General features: G+C 34.1%; 2 protein-coding genes across 2 annotated transcripts in view; one reads left to right on the forward strand and one right to left on the reverse strand.

Annotated features, from left to right (window-relative positions):
- The first annotated feature begins 690 nt into the window (after positions 1-690).
- Positions 691-9,984, forward strand: LOC148946921 (uncharacterized). The gene is made up of 3 exons (XM_089097385.1): positions 691-788; positions 8,222-8,320; positions 9,743-9,984. Exons 1-3 carry the CDS (start codon positions 697-699, stop codon positions 9,858-9,860), a joined length of 309 nt encoding a protein of 102 aa, XP_088953511.1. The 5' UTR covers positions 691-696; the 3' UTR covers positions 9,861-9,984.
- Positions 9,985-10,840: 856 nt separating this feature from the next.
- Positions 10,841-21,747, reverse strand: part of Klp31E (kinesin-like protein 31E) — a 145,943-nt gene continuing 135,036 nt past the window's right edge. Inside the window, exons 13-14 of the mRNA XM_089096735.1 lie at positions 21,449-21,624; positions 10,841-16,558 (exon numbers count right to left, since the gene is read on the reverse strand). Coding sequence (XP_088952861.1) covers positions 16,372-16,558; positions 21,449-21,624 — 363 coding nt within the window. The 3' untranslated portion in view covers positions 10,841-16,371. The remainder of the gene's footprint in view (positions 16,559-21,448; positions 21,625-21,747) is intronic.

Below are 21,747 nucleotides of genomic sequence, written 5' to 3' on the forward strand. Positions count from 1 at the left end.
ATAAATAAATGAAACCCAAAACAAACAGATATTAAAATAATTAAAACTCAAAACGAGCAGATATTAATCTGAGTAGGGTTCTAAACCCTATGCTTTCTAAAAGCCAGAATATAATTTGTACTTTACTGAAATTTTTTTTTTAAATGTTTTCACTTATAACTTTAAGAAAACACAAATTAATTGAGATTTTAAGGAATAAATATCAGAATATGTATATTAATCTGACACTACACATTTTTTTAAGCAAATTCATTTGAATTTTCAGTAAGCTACCCTAAAAATTACATTCTGGCTTTTAGAAAGCATTTTTGCAGATTTTATAGATATCTGCAGTATGGATAATGTGTAGACTCTGAGCTGATAATTTTTGTTCGTATTAAGCTTTTAATTCGCTCTTTACTTTCATAAAAAAAATTTCTCTTTATTAAATAATAAGTTACTGAATTTGTCAAGAAAGCTATTAAAACAAAACCAGATAAGAATAATAATAATAATAATAAAAAGAATGAACAAAACCAAGAATGAAAAAAGAAATGCTGCTTGATCATCCTAAAAACATATAAAATTTGGTTATTAAATATGACTAAATGAAGAAAATGTAAACTTGGCGCAGGAGTAAAAAAAAGTTAGCTACTTAACAAGTATTCTCCCAGTCGCATGTGAAGCTAGGTCACAGTTTGTCAGAAGAGATCAAGGATGAAGATTAGAATAGGCTTAGCTATGTTGTTAGTTACTCTAATACTAAACGTTTTGGCAAAAGGGAATTGGAACACTGCCATTGATTGCAGGTAAACACACTTTTTGAATGCATCACAGATGGACAGATGAATTACTTGGGGGATAAGACGTGATGCAAATAAATTTGTATCTTGATTAATTAAAACTTCAACAAAGAGCCAACAAGATTTAGAGAATGGCTACACAGATCTTTGGAACTGTAATTTCTTAGTCCTTCTTCATTTTACACTAAAAAACTATTAAAAATATAACTGTCTGAAAAGGTAACACCCATATAAAAAGCAAATGTAATCAAACCATGGTTTTTCTTATGTTTTTTTTTTTTTTTTTTTTTTTAAGGAATCTATTTGTTAATCTTAAAAGGCATTGACATCGCCATATCTAAGGCACGTGCTTCAAAAAAAAAAAAAAATTAACCAGTAGCTACTTTTGTCACTGGATAATAGTCAATTAAGAACATGAGCATAAGTAGGACTGACCAATGGGAGGGGATGTAGCTCATTAGCCTAATTATGTTTCAATAAAGGGGTGATTTGGGCCCCGGCACTCGGCATACGGCAGGCTTGTATATATTTGATTCTCTAATTATGCATCAGCATAGTCATCGCGTTATTCTTTAGTTTTAAGCCGTCAGGTGTCAAATCAGAAATTTCTATTGAATTATAAAAATTTTGGCGTGAATTCAATTACACCTTACCGTTATGCATAAAAAAATCATCCATTTTACAGCATTTGTTTTCCTCTGGGACTCGTTGTGATTCTCACTGTTGCTTCTCTTCTAACCGCAGGTTTCATTCTTATAATTTGATGTATCATCTCTATCGCTTTTCTTCCAACCGCAGATTTCATTGTCCATATTTTCATTTGGGATTCGCTGTGATGCTTTTTGTCGCATTTCTTCTAGCCGCAGAACTTGCTTGCGCTTCATTTTCGAGCATCATTTTCGACATTTTTTCGTGTCTTTTGCTTTAGCTGTTCAGATTCATTCAAACTCAAGCGTAATTTTGCATGACGGATACAAAAAACTTCTTTTCCCCTGCTGTTATATTTTTTGCTTTAATTGCATTGTTATATAATTCAGTAACAGCCAGGAATCTTCTAATGCCTATGTCCTGTGATAGATACAAAAAATTAATTCTTTCTTTCCTGTTTTTCCTTCACAGACACAAAAATGCACTTTTCTTTACCCATTCAGAGCATTTGTTATGTTGTGTAATTTTTCATGCGTCATTGATACTAAAAATGGTACAATCACTCCTGGGGGGAAAATGATGTAATTTATGCTATGAAATGTATATTAATATGACGTCACTCTCATGAATTTTTTTCCCAAATTAAGGCTCTAAACAAATTTTCCCAATTTCATACCTATTCATACATGCAAAATTAATTAGTCAAGAGAAAGTATGACAAATACAAATAATGAAGAAAAAAGGAATTTTAGGATATTCTACCTATATACCAAAATATAGCAGGATGTATGGTAAAGAATATCCCATAGTATTTTCTTTTAAAGGTTAAAGAAAATAATTTGAAAATAGGAAATTAGTGTCAAGTAATAAACGATGTTGGCAAAATATATTATTTATTATCTTTATTTTTCTTTAGACCAGGGAACTTCGTATCGAAGGAGTTGTGGTAGAAACTCGGAAAAGGGCTCATTCGATTGGAAAATGGAATGGCTAGTGCCCTTGTTGGTAGTCGAAAGCGGCTGAAAGGGATATAACGACACTTCTAGATCCACCATTTCCCCAAAACACAGCCAATCAAAATTTTTGATCTATCTATTATATTCAGCGTAGATGATTTTATGGATAGAACTTGTGTTTTTGAGGAGGAGACTCCCCCACAGCCCTCAGGGTAAGGGCTTTAAGTTATGCCCTGAGGCATATAAGGTTTTTATAGAAGGCGTTGTCGTAGGAACTTCAAAAAAGGCTCTTTCGATTGGAAATTCAAAAGACTAGCGCCCTTATTAATAGTTGAAAGTGATCGGAGGGCGAGTGCCCCCCCCCACGCCCATCATTTTCCCAAACAGTTCTGATCAACATTTTGATATAGTCATTTTGTTCAACGCGGTTGAAGGGTCCTGGAATTATATCTTTGAGGATGAAAAACCCCTCACAGCCCTCAGGACTAAGGTTGTAAGTTATGCCCTGGGTGCATTTAAGGTTTTTATTAGCGTTGTTGTAGAAACTATAAAAACATTATCTCATTATGTGTGAAGATGCGACCTCTAGACTTAAAGGTAGCGATAATGTGGCAGTGAAAGTGGCAATAATGTAGCTCATTTGATTTAAAATTGAGAGGGCTAGTGCCCTCTCAATTAATAGAGGCTCTAAATAGAGAGAATCACCCCCCCCCCCCACCATTTCCCCCAACACTTCCGATCAACATTTTGATATAGCCATTTTGTTCAACGTAGTTGAAAAGTCTGGAAATTATGTCTTTGAGGATGAAACCCCTCCCCCCCCTCCGCCCTCAGGGCAATGGTTGTAAGTTGTGCCCTGGGGGAATATATCGTTTTTATAGAAAGCGTAATCGTAGAAACTTCAAAAACGGCTCATTCGATTGGAAACTGAGAGGATTTATTATTCGGAAGTGATCAGAGGACAAATGACCCCCCCCCCCCCACACGACCATCATTTCCCCAATGACTTCCAATAAAAAGTTTGAGATACCCATTTTGTTTAATGTATTTGAAAGGTCCGGAAATTATGTGTTTGAGGATAACAAATCCCCCAAGACCTCGGGGCAAGGGTTGTAAGTTATGCCCTGGGGGTATACAAGATTTTTTTTTTATAGAAAGCGTGGTCATATAAACTTCGGGGATGGCTCATTGGATTCGTAAACAGAAGCTCTAGTATTATTTTTAAGAGTCAGAGGGATCGGAAGGCAGTTACCCCCCCCCCCCCCCAAATGCATCTAATACCAATTTTGAGATAGCCATTTTATTCATAATAGTCTAAATATCATATAACAAGGCTTTTGAGGTTGAAACACCCCAGAGTCTAGGGGCAAGGGTTGTAAGTAATGCCCAGGAGGTATTTAAGGTTTTTATGGAAGGGATAGTTGTATAAACTTTAGAGGAGGCTCATTTGGTTAAAAATTGAAAGTTCTACTTTTCTTTTAAGAGTCAAAAGGGATGAAGTGTAGCTAGTCCCCCCCCTCAGACTACCCCTTTTCAGCAAACAAACCTGATTAAAATTGTGATATAGCGATTTTGCTCAAAATCGCCCAAAGAACTAAATCAATGCTTCTAGGGTTGACACAATCCCCCAGTGCCCTGATGATGGGGATATAAATCATGGCCTGAGGTCATAAGGATTTCATGGAATGGGTGATCATATAAACTTCAGATGGGGCTCATTTGATTTGAAATCGAAAGTTATAGTGCCCTTTTTAAGAGTCAAAAGTGATTTGAGAGGAACCAGCCCCCCCCCCCTCCCAATCTCATCATTTCCCTAAAGACATTAAATCAAAATTTGGAGATAGCAATTTTGTTCATTGTAGTTGATAAAAAAAATTCTTTTAAATGTTTTCACTTTTATAACTTTAGGAAATCAAAAATTAATTAACATTTTAAGGAATAAATATCAGCATATGTATATTATACTGACAATGCACGTTCATTTCAATTTTTCAGTAAAGTGCAGATTCTGGCTTTTAAAAAGCATGGAGGTTTTGAGCCTTACTCATGTTAATTTCTGCTCGTTTTGAGTTTGACTCAGTTATCTATTGTAATGTCTGTTCGTTTTGCGTTTAATTTATTTATTGATGCTGAATTGTGGTAGTTGTATGAATGGTAGATTATTTGATTCTATTTTTGTTCATTTTTGGTTTAATGGAGTTCTTTACTTTTTTTGAAAATTATATTGTGGAAAAAGTTTTTTGATTAATCTCACGAATTGGAATGGAGTTGTTTTTTGTTAAAAGATTCAAAAAACCATTAACATGAATCCGTAACTATCTTTCTCAAGAAATATACAAAGCTTCTTATTTTATTATATATTATTAACAAGGCAAGCCTTTGTCATACTGCTATTACCTATTTAATTTAACGGGCCATTTTCATTTAGATTACGTTCTATTTTGGGGGACATTTGACTCTTTTCCAAACGCTATGAAAATTTTCATTTGACTACTTTTTACAGGCAAATATAAATATCACATATTTTATGCATTTGCCATTGACAGTATACAAATATTTTTTTTGTAGCCTACCGCTTCAAGCTTATTTTTTTTGTATTTTGTAAAAACCATCTGAACAGACACTGATTTACAATATATCAAGGCAATTCCATATCCCGACGCTTAATTAGACGCAGTATCAGAAATAAGATAAAAGCCAAGCAATTAAGAATTATAACTTATCACCTTTAGCTACAACAATTTTAATATAAATAAAGTCTCTTCAAGTGAAATATCCTTTAAAGAGTCCTTCCAATTAAAAAGTCTTTCTTAAGTAAAATTCACTCAACTTTAGTCTATGATAAATACGCAAGCAAACACAAGGAGAAACATCTCTATTTTGCTTAAGTTAGGAATTTTCTCCTTGGGCAAAGTTTTCAATGACTTGTTTTTTTTTATATATTTATTTATGAAGTAAGTCTTCTGTAGCATCTTATGGATAAAAAACAGAGTTCGAAGTTGGTCCATTTCTTGTTGAGAATTCATAAATTTCCACAGAACTTCAGATTTGAAGTCCCTTTTCGTCGATGTATCTATTTTATAAGTTTCTTTTCTATATTTTTCTCGGCTATAGTTTAAAGAGTTAATACGATGAAAGATCTGATAAATATAAATCTACCTACACAATTGGTAATATCAATAACTTCCAACCATTCAATAATCTGAAAACAATAACGCCGTTTTTTTACTCATCATTGTGCTAAGATCTTACATCTTTTCACAATGAACGCTTAAAAAAGAAATCTCAGGACTAAGATCTTACTTCGTGTGCCGTTCTTTTGCAAACATCTATCATCATTCTGCTCTGATCAGCGGTCTAAGAACAATGATAAGTGTATCATCAAAGTTCTCTCATCATTGTTTTATGTGGCAGAAAAATGGCGTTCTTCACACTTTTTGCTAACATCCGTGAGCTGTAAGATCTTAGAACAAAGATGAACAAAAGAACGGAAATCTTTACAGAAAGATGTGAGATCTTAGAGTCAAAGAACGGCCCTAATCATTTTACTTTGTCCAACGGTTGCCTTAAAGTATTTCCCCGCTATATGGTGAGAGTCAATTGATTTCCAATCCTCACTATACAGTAGCCTATTCGTTTTTCTCCTTTTTATGCCTGTCATCCTACAGGCTCTGCCGATAACTAAAAATAATCAGACTGAGAATGTTTCAATTTTAGCCTGTCTTCTTGTTTTGACAACCATTTCGCGCTGTATACCTTATCCTGAAACACAGTTACTCTTAACCCGTTGTATAAACAACGCTAGGGTTAGGCGGTGAGCATATTGCATGCACGCAAAAACGGCGATTCAAGACAAGTAATTCAAGACTTGGACCGACTTTTCACTCACCGATAAGAAAAAGTCAGGCGTTTATTTTTATATGACTTTCAGATTTCGACAAAACAATCGTCGTGCTAAAGTATTTTCCGATTTATGGAGAAACTCGCCTAAGAGCCTGTGATAAGCAAAACATGCCAAAAAATGTAGCAGATGCCGAAAAAAAACGGTTTGCCCCCTTCCACTAAAGAAAAAATTCTAAGTACCCTTAAAAAAAAACTTTTCCTGAGAGTTTCAAATCGATCACCAGGCCGTGAGTCAAAAGAGGATATACTTGTCAAACTACGTGTAAAATTTGTCACCTTTTAAATAAATATATTTAAAGAGACATAATACAATTTCATTAGTTGCATTCTGGATACTTAATTGCAGTTTGGCTCTTGTTCTTTCTTCTTTTAATCGTTTTATTCAAATGTTTCTTTTGATTGTTTATGTATATAGCTTTCTTTTTTCTCTTTTGTTATTTGCGGCCGTGCGGTTGTTTCGCGTCAAGCGTACTTTACTATATACTATACAGTTTTCTTGTTAGTACCCGAAAACAAACGGACTCTGATTGTAAAAGCACTCCCGAGATGCCGCTATCCATCGTATACCAACACTTGATAGTTTTCAAATTAGCCATTGGCTAGGTGTTACGAGCACTTACCAGTCATTAAAGAAAGCTATTTTATCCTCAAATTTTTATCAATATTTATCTTAACATTTAAAAATTAATTTTCACTAGGAAGTGCGATTCTATAAAATAACAAAACGGCAACTGAAAATGCTGAGTAACTTTTTTTTAGTCTTGATCGACTATAAAATATGCTACATAGACAAGGATTCCAAGTTATGCGCCAGTTATGGCTTGGGATAATGACATACTTCACGGTTGGAAGTTTTTTCATCTCTGGCTTTGGGCTTGAGGGTAAAAATTAGGAGCCCGTAGTTGGGAGCTGAGAGTGAATTAAAGACTTGTTGTCAAATTCTCTTCTGATATCGCATAAGCAAGTTAAAAACAGTTCATTATTGAACAAGAAATGTTGAACAAGCAATTAGAAATATACGTTGAGAACTTTATTTTGAAGCCCCCTCATTCAAAAAAAGAAAAAAATTTAGTTTCGATTTGCGTATTGCATATAATAATCGTATTGCTAAAGGACTTAGCTCTGCCAATCGAGTAATAATTTGTCATTATGTTGTAATCCTACACCATTTCAGCTTGGGTTCAAAAAGAAGAATTCTTTTGGATAAAAATAAAAATGAAAGTATGGATGAAAGTTTGGATGCAAGTATGGAGCAACATTAAAACTTAAAATGAAAAGAAATTATTACGTATATGAGGGGGATAGCCTCCTCGTCAATACCTGGCTCTTTACGCTTAAGTTTGAATTTTGTGCCCATTCTGTAAGAATTTTTTTTACATTATTTTTTATTTAATTTCTGATCGTTTTTCAAATAATGCTGGGAAATCCAGCTCCCCTCCATTGAAAATTCCATTTCCTTATACAAAATTCCTCCATGGGAAGATCCTCCGACCCCCCCCCCCGACTCCCCTCCCCCACCAGAAAAATCCTCCCTGAAAACGTATGTATACTTCCCAATAACCAATACTATATGTAAACATTGGGAAAAGTTCATAACTTGGAGCCCTTTCCCCGGGGACTCTAGGAGGTTAAGTCATCATAAAAGACATAGTTATCTCTGCTGGGATAGCAGAGACAGGTTTTGGGTTAATTGAGTACTTTTATCGTTTGACTACATTCTACAAATTAGCGGGGTAGCCTCCCCATTTTTGAAAATTATACGAATGTTTGTGTTTTTTTTTAATCGTAGCATAATCATTAAAAATGAGATATTTCTTATTCCTCCCCATCCCCAAATAAGTTTACAGTCCCTCCTGAAAAGAATGCTTGCAATGTCCCTGTGCAGGATGATTAAAATCTGAGTTAAATTATATGTTTATTTTTATTTTTTAGGAAGTACGTATTTGCACCTAGATGTCGAGGGGTCATTTCGAAAAGGTCACATCAAACACGCTCTCAAGAAGGAAGATATTTAAAAAGACACAATTTAAGGTATGTTTCCCAGTTTTTAGTTTCCATTGAAAGGCCAAGCATTAACCAACAGGTCAAGGATTTTCCTTGTTCAATAGTCCTATAATCCAGTTCTTCGTGTTAAGATCTCCAAGACATAAAATAAATACCACTGAGAGAGGAATTCATTCAAACTGCATAGCGTTGAATTAAGTTAAAATACACCGGACAACATTATTCTTAAATACACAAACGGGGAAATGGCTAGGATTATCTATCCAATTAAATTCGAGACTTGCCGCATAAACCAGAAAATATCGTTCGTATAGTGTTTTGATTGCCTATTTAGATAAAAGCAATATCAAAATTTTTTTCAATGGTATACACCTTAGGGCTTAAGATAAAAAAGCATATAACAAAATAATCGATTTATGGCCCTAATGTTATAGAGATAATTAAAAATTTCACGTTCTAGCAGCGTGCTGAATCTCTGTTTTAGGGTATATAGCAATATTCTTCATACAAACATCTTATTTTCTTGCCAATGATGCACATTTGGCCGTAGAAATGTTAAAAAGCAGCAAAAAAGACTAATAATATTAGAATCATAGCTAACATTAACTATCCTTTGAAAACAAAGGTTTTTATGCTAATAATGAAAAATAATTATAAATTCTGGTTCCATAATAGACTTATAATTCTTTAATATAGTTATGTAGTGTTTAATTCACCAATTGATGTGGATGCTCTTGAGTTTCCACGCACCCACCATGCAATATCAAGACAGGGAGCAGAATCGTCGACGTACCATTGTAGTTAGGCCTCTTTGGATAGTTCAATATGGCCTCAGAAAAGGCGGCTGACGTATCAACAACAAACGAAAATGAAATTAATCGAGAAACAGATACAAACCAGATAAGGTATCCTTTGTCAATTTTCAAGTAGTTTTTTTTTCAAGCTTTTCGAGCGAATACATAAGGGTTAACATCAAAGACGTCAAAATGGGGGGGGGGGGAATTGTACCCTCATCAATTTTTACAGCTCCAAAAATTTTGAAAAGTACTTTTTTTTGTATTTCCATTAAAAGAATACCTCTTTCGGTACTTCCATTAAAAAAAAAAAAAAAAATATACCCACTTCAGTTTTGAAAAATACTTTTTGGCCCCCCCCCCCCATTGAATTTCTGAGCTGACACCACTGGTTAACATTGCCCCTTTCTGAAGGTATTCTCCGTTACGGTAAACTGAACTGCCCCATGCTTGTTTATGGGTCAATTCCAGCCATTCTTGCTAGCAAAAGGCCTAAAAACAATATATTTGTAGCAGTTTATACGGTCATTCTTAAAAAGAAATTTAGTTTACATTAATGTTAAAATACCTTGTTTATTTTTTGGCCTTTTGCTCCTACTTCCTCCCTTTTTTACAACTCTCACAGAATAAACGAATACATTTAATGTTATTTTAGGTCTTCAGAGAACGAAAGGCAAGACTTACAGAAGTTCTATTTACCGCTGACACTTAGACAATGGATAAGCAGCCTTGATTTTACAATGAATGATAGAGGATATGATGCTTATGACTAAACGAGGTTTGCAACCGTCAACAGAATAGAAAATAACTTTTCAGGATTAAAATATTTTATTATTGAATTTTGCAAGTGTTTGTCTATCATTTTAGGAAATTTTTGCTCACTATAAAATTAAAGCATTAACTCTTATGCAATTATATTATAAATTATATTGAAATAGGAAAAATCCTGCTTCATTTCAGGATATATTTCTGATTTAAATGCCAAGTCATAGGCTACATCTACAGTTGATGATTGGGTACTTGTTTCATATACCACCAGCAGCTCAAGAAGTGAAGTTAGATTAATCCTAATAAAATATACCTTAGTATGATACAAATATAATACTTTGGAAACAAATTTGGGATATATATTTACACATTAGGGGTGGGATGGGGGTAAAGTACAGCAGGTCTGCATGCAAAATGTGTTAGTTACAATTGTTCTGATATTATGAAGTAAGAATTGTTTTCTGACTTCACACTATCCAAACACTTTCCCCCCCCCCCCCTAATGTGCCAATATATACCAAAACTATATATTTCCCATCTATTCTGCCAATTCTCTTTGTCATTTCTTACGTTAAGTTGAAAGAAACTAGCGAAAGAAACCGGTTTACAGTGTGTCAATGCATGAACAACTTGAGCTGCAGGGGGTATATCATACAAGTACCGATGATTGTTTTACCAATTGGGTAGCCATAGCTTCAGGCACAAAAAGATACGCCTAACATCAATATTTTGAGCAAAGCCAGTGAACATATTATCCAGTGTGACAACGGGTCAAACCATCGGCTTACCTCCTTCAAGCCAATCGAAGCATACTGAGCTCTTTCAGTCAATAGATAGTCACAAGACAACTAACTTAATAAAACAAAACACAGGAGCTATAACTTCTGCATACTCATTAATCTAATTTTTAATTTCGGAAGTCACGTTTCATTTCAGGTACAGGTTCATAAATTTTTATTAAAAAAAAAAAAACTCAATGTCAAAAAAAGTCGAACTAAAGCAAGAAGATGCTTGAAAAAGCGACCGGTTGGATATCATGCATGCCAAATCATCAAACCAATTAAAATGAAAAAAGGGGAAAACAATAATAATAAGTCATATAAAACACGAAATTTATTCAAAATGTACTCCAGTGTATCAAACCAACTTCCAGTGTTTATCAAAGAGTAGTATCTTTTTTACTGTAAGAATATGGAAATTTCTTGGGGACTGTCGAAGTTTGAAACAAGATGGATTGGAGAAAAATCGGAACAGAGTTACGAAGCTATATCCCCTCACCATTACCCCGACAGTGGGGGAGGATGGAAAAGCCCATGGATGCAATTTGAGGCTCGAGCAACAGATAAAATTGATAAAACATTTCATGACCAACTGGAGGCAACACAAATTTATCTCCTCCGCCGGGAATTGGTCGGTCTCAGTATGCCAAAATTCAAAATTAAGATACATTACTTTTTTTCTTTGCAAAATTTGTATAAATTTGCAGCTGCTGAATAATTTAAAAGAGGGACCACTCTGGAAAATAGTGCCGAAAACATAAATCAAACTATTTCCACATGTTTTTCTATCTTATAGATTCAAAGGTTTCCACAGTGAACTACGAACACTAACTTATTCTATAGAATATTCATAACATAAATTATAAAGTGTTGGTGTTAACAAAGTTTATTCAAAAATATAGGCTGGGATTTTTCTTAGTACAAACATGCTTCTAACGACGTTTAAGTGTTTAAGACAATTTAGTAGCCATACTTATAAAATAGCAAAAATTAACAAATTAGCTCCAAAAACACCTTAATTATAGGATATAATTTGACATTATTGGACAACAGGAATGTAAACTAGGACGGATAAATAAACGCATATGCACGATTCACAACTCTAACGATTAGAAACAGTTAGATTGACTAAGGCAAAAACAAGTAACAGTTTAATCTAACATTCAATAGATTTGTCAAAATGACTAAGGTCAATAACATAGCACTGGAGAGTACCTGTGATCTGCGGCCCTATCCCCAACCCCAGGCTTATCAATCATCCAAACACATAAGGAGCTTTGAGTTATGTACTCGCAGTATTCTACCATCATTGCACATACACTTGTCGGAACTGTTAAAACCATTCCTTTTGCACAAACACACTTCATTGAAATATATTTAACATAAAATAAAATTTGTTGTTCATAGCTAAGTCTTACAATTGAAAAAGAAAATTCAGAATTCGCAATATGTTTTATGCACTCAAAGGGATATATCCTCCAGTTTGAGAGCCACCGGACTAAAGCAAAGCGGATTTAGCTAAAAGAGATATAGTCCCCCCTGATAAGTCGCTTTGCAATTATTATAGTGGTCCGGAACATTTCAGAGAAACCCCACAAAATAGGTACAAGGCATTTTGGTTGCGTTCTAAATGGCTTCGGATATAACTTGCTTAAGCTCAAAGCTGCTAATGACAGATAGGCCTATATAGAATTATGCCTCAAGATAAATTTGTCCACACACAGAACAGAACCTTCAACGAAAAACGGGAAATTTCATTTCAAAGCAAGAGGATAGAAATAGTGTTTTCCCCCAGGCCTCAAATGTCCAACTCATGTAGTATACTAACTCACAACTCCTTAATGCCATACAAATAATAATTATATAAACATTCATAGTCCACTGATGGGATTAAAAAAATTACAAATGAAGGATATATCAAATATAAATTTATACTACGACAAATAGTGAACCGGGTAACCACTTTAAATTTGATTGGTAGGGAGTGTAATATCCTAGTCTAAATGAAAAATGTCTTACCAGCCAAGAAAATCTTTTAAGATTTGTTTCTACACTTTTGGAATATATAAAATGTAGTGCCAAAGATTAGGGCTTGATTTTAAGGTTGATATCCATACTGGATTATGAAAAAAAAGAGGGCACACTCTTTAGCTTAAAAACAAGGAAAGATATGTTTTCCGTACAATTTGAAATAATCAGAGATCATTTTACCGTCTGTTAGTTCCAAACACATGGCGTTAACGTCAACATTTTCACTTGAAGATGTGGATTATAAGTCGCACACCATGTATTAAACGTATTTGACGATAGAGGCTTACTTTATTATCTAGAATCGCAGTCCCAAATCATTGTCCATCGTAAGAGAGCCCACAAAGGTGGCCAGATAAAAAAGAAAAAGCCCACCAAGCAACCTCTTTGAGTGGCGTCTGCATATACGCTAACTAATCTAAACAGGTTTCTTCCTAATGATTTTTTATTTCATTTTTTGCACAATTACCTGTCGAATATGAAACATCTAGCAAGAATAATATGTTATTTTCGTGTAAAGGTAAAGAGCGTGATTAAATGAACACAAAATGTCTATGCTTAAGAAGGTTGCCGCTCCCTCTACCCATGTTCTTTACACAAAAGTTTGAATAGCGATTTGTGAAAGCAATTAAGAAAGCAAAAAATATAGCCAGTGGATAATCGCAAGTGATTGTTTTCCGATTGGCTTTCATACCATCAAACCGAGAGTTTTATTATTCAGAGTGAATACAAACAAATAACCATTAGACAAAAACTATAACTTTTTATCACATTCATCTTTTTTTTAGATTATTCCGCCTTCAAAGAAGTCGAACTGTGCCGTAAAGGCCTGGGTTGTTGGGACAAGAATTTGTAGCTATCCTTATTAGTAACAATTCGTACAGTTTAAAGATTGGTGCTTGATATATCCACTCGACAGTTTTTTGGACATGTTAAAATTTCATGGTGTAATTTTCATCAAGGTCGCACCTATTTTGGGGAGTGTTTCCACCTTTTGTAAAATTACGCAGATTTTCTTCTGATTATTATTGATGGGTAAATTTAAACTTACTGAATTTCACATACTTATAATCATTCAGATATTATCATCAACATCTCCTTTGTTCAGAGTTTTGGTTTCTATTGACAAGGTTTCTTTTCTTACACAACCTATTTGAAAAGAATTATAAATTATAATTATCATAATCTAAAGAATAGACGTGACTTGGTTGTACCAGCGTTTTAAGGGGAAAAAGCATAAAAAACATCGATACCAAAAAGAGAAAAAAAAATATCGAAAGCTAATTTTTTACGGAAACAACCTGAAAAGTTAAGAACGATACACAAGTTTGTCTCAGTCTTATTCCAAGAAGAAAAAATAAGTCATTCCAATCAAATTGTGCCATTCATTCATGATTACCTGTTATTAAAAAAAACCAAAAAAAAACCCGACAATTCGTTAAATTAAGGTGTAACAAATAATCGAATTAATTAATTTTGACTAAACAAGTACTACAACAAGACAGTCATAAAATACAAAACAGTTGGTTTGAGTTTACTCAATTATTTACAAGTGTCAACAATGAAGTAAGTCGTAGTAATAATAATAAAAAAAACTTCAAAATTTACTAAATTCGGAATCGAGCTAAATGATTAATCGTTTATGATGACAATATATCATAAGCTTATGCAAGAAAAATAAAATAAAAAAGGAAACTGCGAAACACTTCAGAGTTAATAAATGTTTGATAGTTCAGTACTTTGGTATATTTAGAAGCACAACGTTTCCTGAGGAGCTAAGCACTCATAATTTCTAAGAGGAAAATCAAAAGAGTTCAAAATGAGGCAACTAAAACAATAATACCTAATATGGTGACGACATCACGTTAATCTTTAGAGCATACTTGTCATTTAAAGAAAAGGAAAGAAAGAAAAAAAAAGCGACGGAAAATAAAAAAAAACGCAAATCAGCTTCTGTTTCAAATATTCAAAGCAGACAATTTGCAAGAACAATACACCATTTTGCGTTCCTTTGGCAACCCTGTTTAGTATGTATCAGATTACGTTTTCTTTTGTTTTCATTCAAAAACAACAAGCAAAAATTTAATGAGAAAATATCAGTTTTAATTACATGGCTTTCAGAAATAAAAACTTCTTAGAGATATACAAGGTATACTGAAGGGCAGATGCGCGAATCACAATTTTTTTTTTGTGGATCAGAGCCTTGAAATGAGTTGCGCAAATCGGATTAGCCACCGCAAGCTAGATCTTCAAATTTACACTAGACATGGTTGAAAAAATAGTTGAAAAAAAGGTAGATGGTTAAAAAAGCAGTTGATAAAAGGTAGATGGTTGAAAAAGCTGGAAATAAACAGCTGGAATGACAGAATAAAAGTCCATCAAGAAGCAATTATCCATAATATCTTGGAAAGATTTAGGTCTAACCCAAGAAGATTGATTAATGCTGAAGCTTATTGATGGTTTATGATTTTTGGTGATTCCTTATTAATAAAGATTTTATAGGTATGATAGAACTTGCTTGCAATGTAAGGTTTTGTGAACTGCCAATATAACTTCAGCCCCCCACCCTTCGTCACAGAATGTGTCTGAAAATCCACCACGAGCTGCCGAAAAGTTCGCTGCAAGGTACTAGTAGCTGGCGCCAGATGGTTTAGCAATCTTTGACCAAGAAATGTCTCATCACTAGATTTCAGGGGCGTAATTTGCTATGGGGCAGGAGGAAAACTACGCTCCTCAGACCTCGGTTTGCCCCCCACTGCCCCCCACAAATTACGCCACTGCTGGAATTCACACGATAAAATTAAGTGTCATGAGATTATTCTTTAACCATTCATAGTTTGATACTCTCTTATCTGGTCTCTTATCTCTTATCTGGCTTACGGTATAATTATATCAAATGAGTTCAGTTATTCTGCTTATAAGGAAAAGACACATGGATTTTACATATGATAGCGCTATTTAGTATCTTGACTATTTTAAGATATTTGAATCAAATATTTTCAACAATTTTTCACATTAACAGCAATTATCATAAGCCATTTTTGTCATAAACTATAATATCGGTAAAGAAATACGATTTCGCCATAAGTATCAAATTACCTATATTATGCTTAAGCTAAATGATAATTGGGCTGAAAGCACACACTGGCAGATGCGATTTAGTGATACTTGTGCAGGGAGAGTAATTAAATTATTGGAAAGAATCCATAAGCCATATGCAACAAAATAATTCTGTATAGGATGATAAAAGATAATGTAAATTTAGTCAGATCGAAACAACATTTCGACCTAGGGTTCTTAACTCCTGAAATTTTGTTAAATCGTTATTAAAAGTAATAAAAAAAAATATACCTAAATATATCGAATTAGCCATGAATGTATTATACTAAATTTTAAATGAAAATGTAAACATAAAGATTCTTTGTAGATACTGCAAGATGTTGACTAGTCCTAATTTTCGAACGTTGCTAGTTTAGGATATGATTTTACTTAGCTAAAATGGTCTCCTTCGAAAATATAACATTAAAAATCTTTCCAAATCCCCAAAAGCAAAAAATTCACCGATACAAAATCACAAGTTGAAGATTGTCAACGAATATCCACACTCTTCGATATATCTAAGCTAAAAAGTTATTTCTCTAAACTATAGGAGCTCGCAGCTCAACAAAACGAAAAATTAAGGCACAGATGGCGGAACTAAATAGACATCTTAACTACTAAGCTTTGAACTACTTTGTACTACACTTGGAATGTCTGTTGCAGAAGTAGAGCCAGAAGGCTTATTAATTGACTTTCCATACAGGAGCAGCTCTGGAACAGCGGCATAGCGACGGGCTTTGCGTTCAGTGCAGGGTGAAGGTGGTACGTTAGATGTAGACGGTGATGCCAGACATGATCTTTAAAGCAATTCTTAAAATTAGTTGATGCAATTGGAAGCACAAAAGCAATATATACCTATGCTACTTTCTAAGTTTTGATACACCCAATTTGTACTCTATTTTACATGGAGTAGAGCGACTGGGAAGGTCATAATTAATAACTGCAAATGTGATAGAGAACTTTCAAACAAGAAAAATTAAAAGAAGGAATTTTGTAAAGAGAAGAAGGTTACAGCATTTGCAACAAAAATTCAAGAAATCTTTCGAAAATTCTTCTCCCTGAGGTATTTTTCTCTAGACAGATAAACAGATACTTTATTTGTTACTAAACCGGAAACACATTATTTCACATCTACAGTAAATGATACAGCAGAATACACAAAAGAAACACTACAGATAAAAAATAGAGAGAGAAAAAAAACTATGAAGCAAATTATTAACGCATTACCTTGTGATTCAAGTATATTCAGTAATCGAATCAGTTTGTAGAAATGAGAAATTGTAGTCCTAAGGACCTTGTGAGCTTAGAAACATTAACTAATGATGAATTAAAATGGAAAAAAGATTATCAACTCATTCAAATGTCTTATCAAAATTCAGCATGTTAATTTGGTATTTTCAGACAATCTAACTAACCTTAACTGAAACAAGAGAAGCGTTTGGAGCCGGTGTGGAAATGTTGGTGGTAATGGACGGTAAAGCACGACCCTTGTCCATAGGTACCCAAACTCTAAAAAGCGGAATTTTGATTACAATGGAACAAAAGTGTCTGCTGCAAGTGGTAATTCAAAAGACGTTAAATTCCATAATTTAGATTCACCTCTATTCCCATATCGATGGATTTAGGCTTTTTCAGTTGCCCGTATATTGAACAGTCCGTACCGTAAGATATACGAAAATCAACAATACATTCTGAATAGATTTTTTTCTGAACATGACACTCACTTTTGAAGGCGTGATCAGATCACACTGTGAAAGTCATATAACATGTCCTATTATTGATGCTTATATTAATGTTATAGATAATATGTAGCCACATGATCTAAATTTAGAACAAATCAACTAAATAAGACATTTGGAAGACAGTTTTAGGTCACGATTAACAGTGCATTGTGTGGGAATCGCTCCTTGGTTGGAAAATTAACCAAAAGAAACAATTTTTTTTAAATGAAAGTAAGGAGCGACATTAAAACTTAAAACGAACAGAAATTATTCCGTATATGAAAGGGGCTGTCCCCTCCTCAACGCCTCACTCTTTACGCTAAAGTTTTTTATTGTTTTAAAAAATAAAGGTATGAGACAGAGACAAACTTTAGCGTAAAGAGCGAGGCACTGAGGAGGGGACAGCCCCTTTCATATACGGAAAAATTTCTGTTTGTTTTAAGTTTTAATGTTGCTCCTTACTTTCAGTTAAAAAAAACTTTTTTTTTTAGTTAATTTCTAAACGGTTTTGAATTAATGCAGCTTTGATTTTGGCTAACCGTACATGAATAATTAAAACGAAATTCGCATATTAATTTTGCTTTTTTTTGGCTAATTGGCTTTCTCGAAATTTTGTTCTGACGTAGGCCTAACTTACGAATTAACTTACGCAACGAATTTCTATACTCGTAAGTTTTTATTACGTATATTAGGGAGTTCGCTTCCTAGTCAATACCTCGCTCTTTACGCTAAAGTTCGAATTTTGTCCTAATCACAAACCCCTTAATCACAAAGGCTGTTTATATAGAGTAGATGTCTGTTTTGAGAGTACTAAAAAAACTTTAGCGTAAAGAGCGAGGTACTGACTAGGGGGTGAACCCCCTCATATACGTAATAATTTCTGTTCGTTTTAAGTTTTAATGTTGCTCCTTATTTTCAGTTGAAAAAAAACTTGTTTTTTTATTTAATATCTGATCGTTTTTTAAATAATGCTGGGAAATCTGGCGCCCCTTCATAGAAATATCCCTTCCCCCAAGGAAATATCCTCCATGGAAAGATCCTCCCCCGTAACCCCTACTCCGACCCCGAACCCCCACTAGAAAAAAAATCCCTCCGGAAAAAGCCCGTATACTTCCCAAAAACCAATACTATATGTAAACAATGGGCAAAGTTTATAACTTGCAGCCCTTCGCCCGGGAACTATGGGGGATTAAGTCATCCTCAAAGACATATTTATTAAATTTTCGACTGTGCTGAACAAAATGCCAATCTCAAAATTATGATTGGGTGACTTTGAGAAATAAATGAGGGTGGGAGCGGAACAGGCTGCCCTCCAATTTGTTTTGGTCATTTAAAAATGGCACTAGAACTGTTAATTTCCGTTCGAATGAGCCCTCTCACGATATTCTAGGACTACTGGATCGATACGATCACCCCTGGGGAAATAAAAAACAAACAAATAAATAAACACGCATCCGTGATCTTTCTTCTGGCAAAAAATATAAAATTCCACATTTTTGCACATAGGAGCTTAAAACCTCTACAGTAGGGTTCTCTGATACGCTGAATCTGATGATGTGATTTTCATTAAAGTTCTATGACTTTTAGGGGTTGTTTCCCCCTTTTTTCGAAAATCAGGAAATTTTCTCAGGCGCGTAACTTTTGATTAGTAAGACTAAACTTGATGAAACTTATATATTTGAAATCAGCATAAAAATATGATTCTTCTTATGTATCTATTGGTATCAAAATTACGTTTTTTAGAGTTTCGGTTACTATTGAGCCGGGTCGCTCCTTACGTACAGCGTTGTCACGAACTGTTTGAAAGATTTTCTTCCTCAATTTTCAGTGAGAGTCTTAAGAAATGACCCAAGCCTTGTTTCCATTTAAAATACTACTACTACTAACAACTCATCGCAGCACGAAGCCACCTGAGGCTGACACAGCTACGCTACAAGAATAAGATAATCTGCATAGTTCTAGAAAAAGGAGAAAAAAACATATAAGTGAGATTCCCGTGAATGTTAAATAACCAAATTCAGTGGTAATTTATAGTGCCTTTCTCACGCAACAAATAAGATCGCAACAGAGTGCAAATTTTTTAGATAGCTGAAAAAATCTGACAAGTTTGAGATAGCAAATCGATTTAAGGCTATTAAAAAGCCTCCTAGTTTAAGCAGTCACACTTTCGTTCGCTGGAGAATTCACCCCTCAACAAATACGTGGTCCATACAAAATAAACAGTTATTATAGTTCGTTTACAAAGTTATTATAACGGTTGTAAGTGCTGCACTTACAATGGTGCAGTTGTAAGATCTGCACTAACAATAGTGCAGTTGTAAGTGCTGCACTTACAATAGTGCAGTTGTAAGTGTTGCACAATAGTTGGTACAAGCTATGCACCAACTATTTAGGAGAGAGGCTAGTATAACTTCTGTGGGGAAAAAGGAGAAAAGATATTTGTTTCAAAAAATCACTATCACAAGTCCCGCATGGCCGAATTCGGACTTCGGAGTAAAAAATATCACAAAAAACGCGAAAGCTGGAAAACTGGCAACGAATGCCAAAACGACAACAGAAAAGAAAAATCAAAATGAATAATCATTCGTTTGTCCATAATTTAACTGTAAAATATCAATTAAAAATTCGAAAAAGATAAAGACTGGTTAGATTAAATAAAAAGAAATAAAATAACTACACGTTAAAAAAGTAAAATAAACGTAAAAAAACGAATAAACACAAAAACTGAAAAGAGAGAGAGGGGGAAGGGCACAACAAGCGAATAAAAGCGAAAATCTGGGCAGCACCACCATCCAATAAGAAAGGAGAAACTAGCGGGATATTTTGTTCACTTTTCTGTAAAGAAGGGGACCCTAGTTTTTTCATATCTAGAGGTAAAGCAGCGAATGGGGTCAAAATAGAGATGGGCTCAGAAACAGCTCGAGGCGGCCGTAATCTGGATGGAAAGTGACGTCTGGGAAAAACGCTTTCCGTGCGAGGGTTTGTTATTGCATTTTTTTTTTTGCAAAAGGGAAGCACAACGTAACCCTTCAGCACTCAAAGGTTTTAAACCTCGCTTTTCTTAGAAGCAGAATATGGCACCTTGCCTTCTTTGAAAATTATTCGCAAGGCTCCTTTTTGGATAGATTCAAATTTTGTCTTCGAGGGAGATACCAGGGTGCCAAACCGGACAAGCATATTCGAGATGCAGGCGGACAAATAAAGTATAAACCCTTAGGGAAGGGGAAGGGGGAGAATAAATTTATTTAAGAGCTTAAGGTGGGAGATGGATATCAAACTTTAAACTAGAAGAAATTGTGACGCCAAGTAAGTTAAAGGGGAATACAGAAATTTCAGGAGGAATAGAATTAAGAAAACGGGGCGAAGATTCGAGTATACAAATCGACATTATCATGGACTTAGGAGTTTACTGTCATGTCCAAGTTCATGATTACTTACCATGAAATAATTTTCATGTAAAAACAATGTTTTTAAAGAGCCAATTTCTGTTCGGTTTTAATCGGCGTAGTTTTTGTATTTATGGTGATTAATAGGTTTTACGCTAATTAAGGGTAACAGTGGCTATGCAGGCACAAGTGGTGGTAAGAAAATTCACGTAATTATTTTAGACTTGCATATTGCAAAATTGAAATTTAACCTTGAAATAAACAAGCTAAAGAATCCTTGAATCCCAAATTTGGTGGCAAACATTTATTGTGAAATATTTACTGAATATATTTCAAGTTCGGCCTTCTATATCAAAATATTAGCCTCAGATTTGTAATGGAAAATGTCACAATTCTTCAAATACCAAGTTTGGTTAGAATCAAAAACTACTTGAGGAATGCATAAATGTGTTTTCTCTCTTTATTGTGCATCGAAATATAGAAATAGGCTAAATAGTGCTCTTTCCTCTGGACTCTATTTCTTCGTATCCAAGTTGGCTTATATGAAAAAAAAAAAATAAAAAATCTGAAGGATACTTACGTAGATTGGGTAGAGCTTGGAGTTGTATAAGTAAGGGAAGAATTTGCACACACATCTAAGCTAGAAATTCCGTTAATGACTTCGCCCCCCTCTTCAATCATGTTATACACTTCCATATCTGAGTTCACCAAAACATGTTGTAGCAATTGTTGGTGTATTACATTATTTTGCTTTTCCTAAAAAAAAAAAAAAAAAAAAAAAAAAAAAAAAAAAAAAAAAAAAAAAAAAAAAAAAATCATGTTCTCGTTGTACTCCTGTTCTCATTGTATATATATATATATATATATATATATATATAT

The sequence above is a fragment of the Artemia sp. Qi Xiang Cuo genome, chromosome 11, assembly GCF_049724085.1.
Source record: "Artemia sp. Qi Xiang Cuo chromosome 11, ASM4972408v1, whole genome shotgun sequence".
In the NCBI taxonomy this organism is placed as follows: Eukaryota; Metazoa; Arthropoda; class Branchiopoda; order Anostraca; family Artemiidae; genus Artemia; species Artemia sp. Qi Xiang Cuo.

Coding starts and splice junctions, on each gene's coding strand:
- LOC148946921 (XM_089097385.1), top strand. CDS start 697: ATGAAGATTAGAATAGGCTTAGCTATGTTGTTAGTTACTCTAATACTA. Junction 789..8,221: donor AACACTGCCATTGATTGCAG/GTAAACACACTT, acceptor TTTATTTTTTAG/GAAGTACGTATTTGCACCTA. Junction 8,321..9,742: donor TTAAAAAGACACAATTTAAG/GTATGTTTCCCA, acceptor ATGTTATTTTAG/GTCTTCAGAGAACGAAAGGC.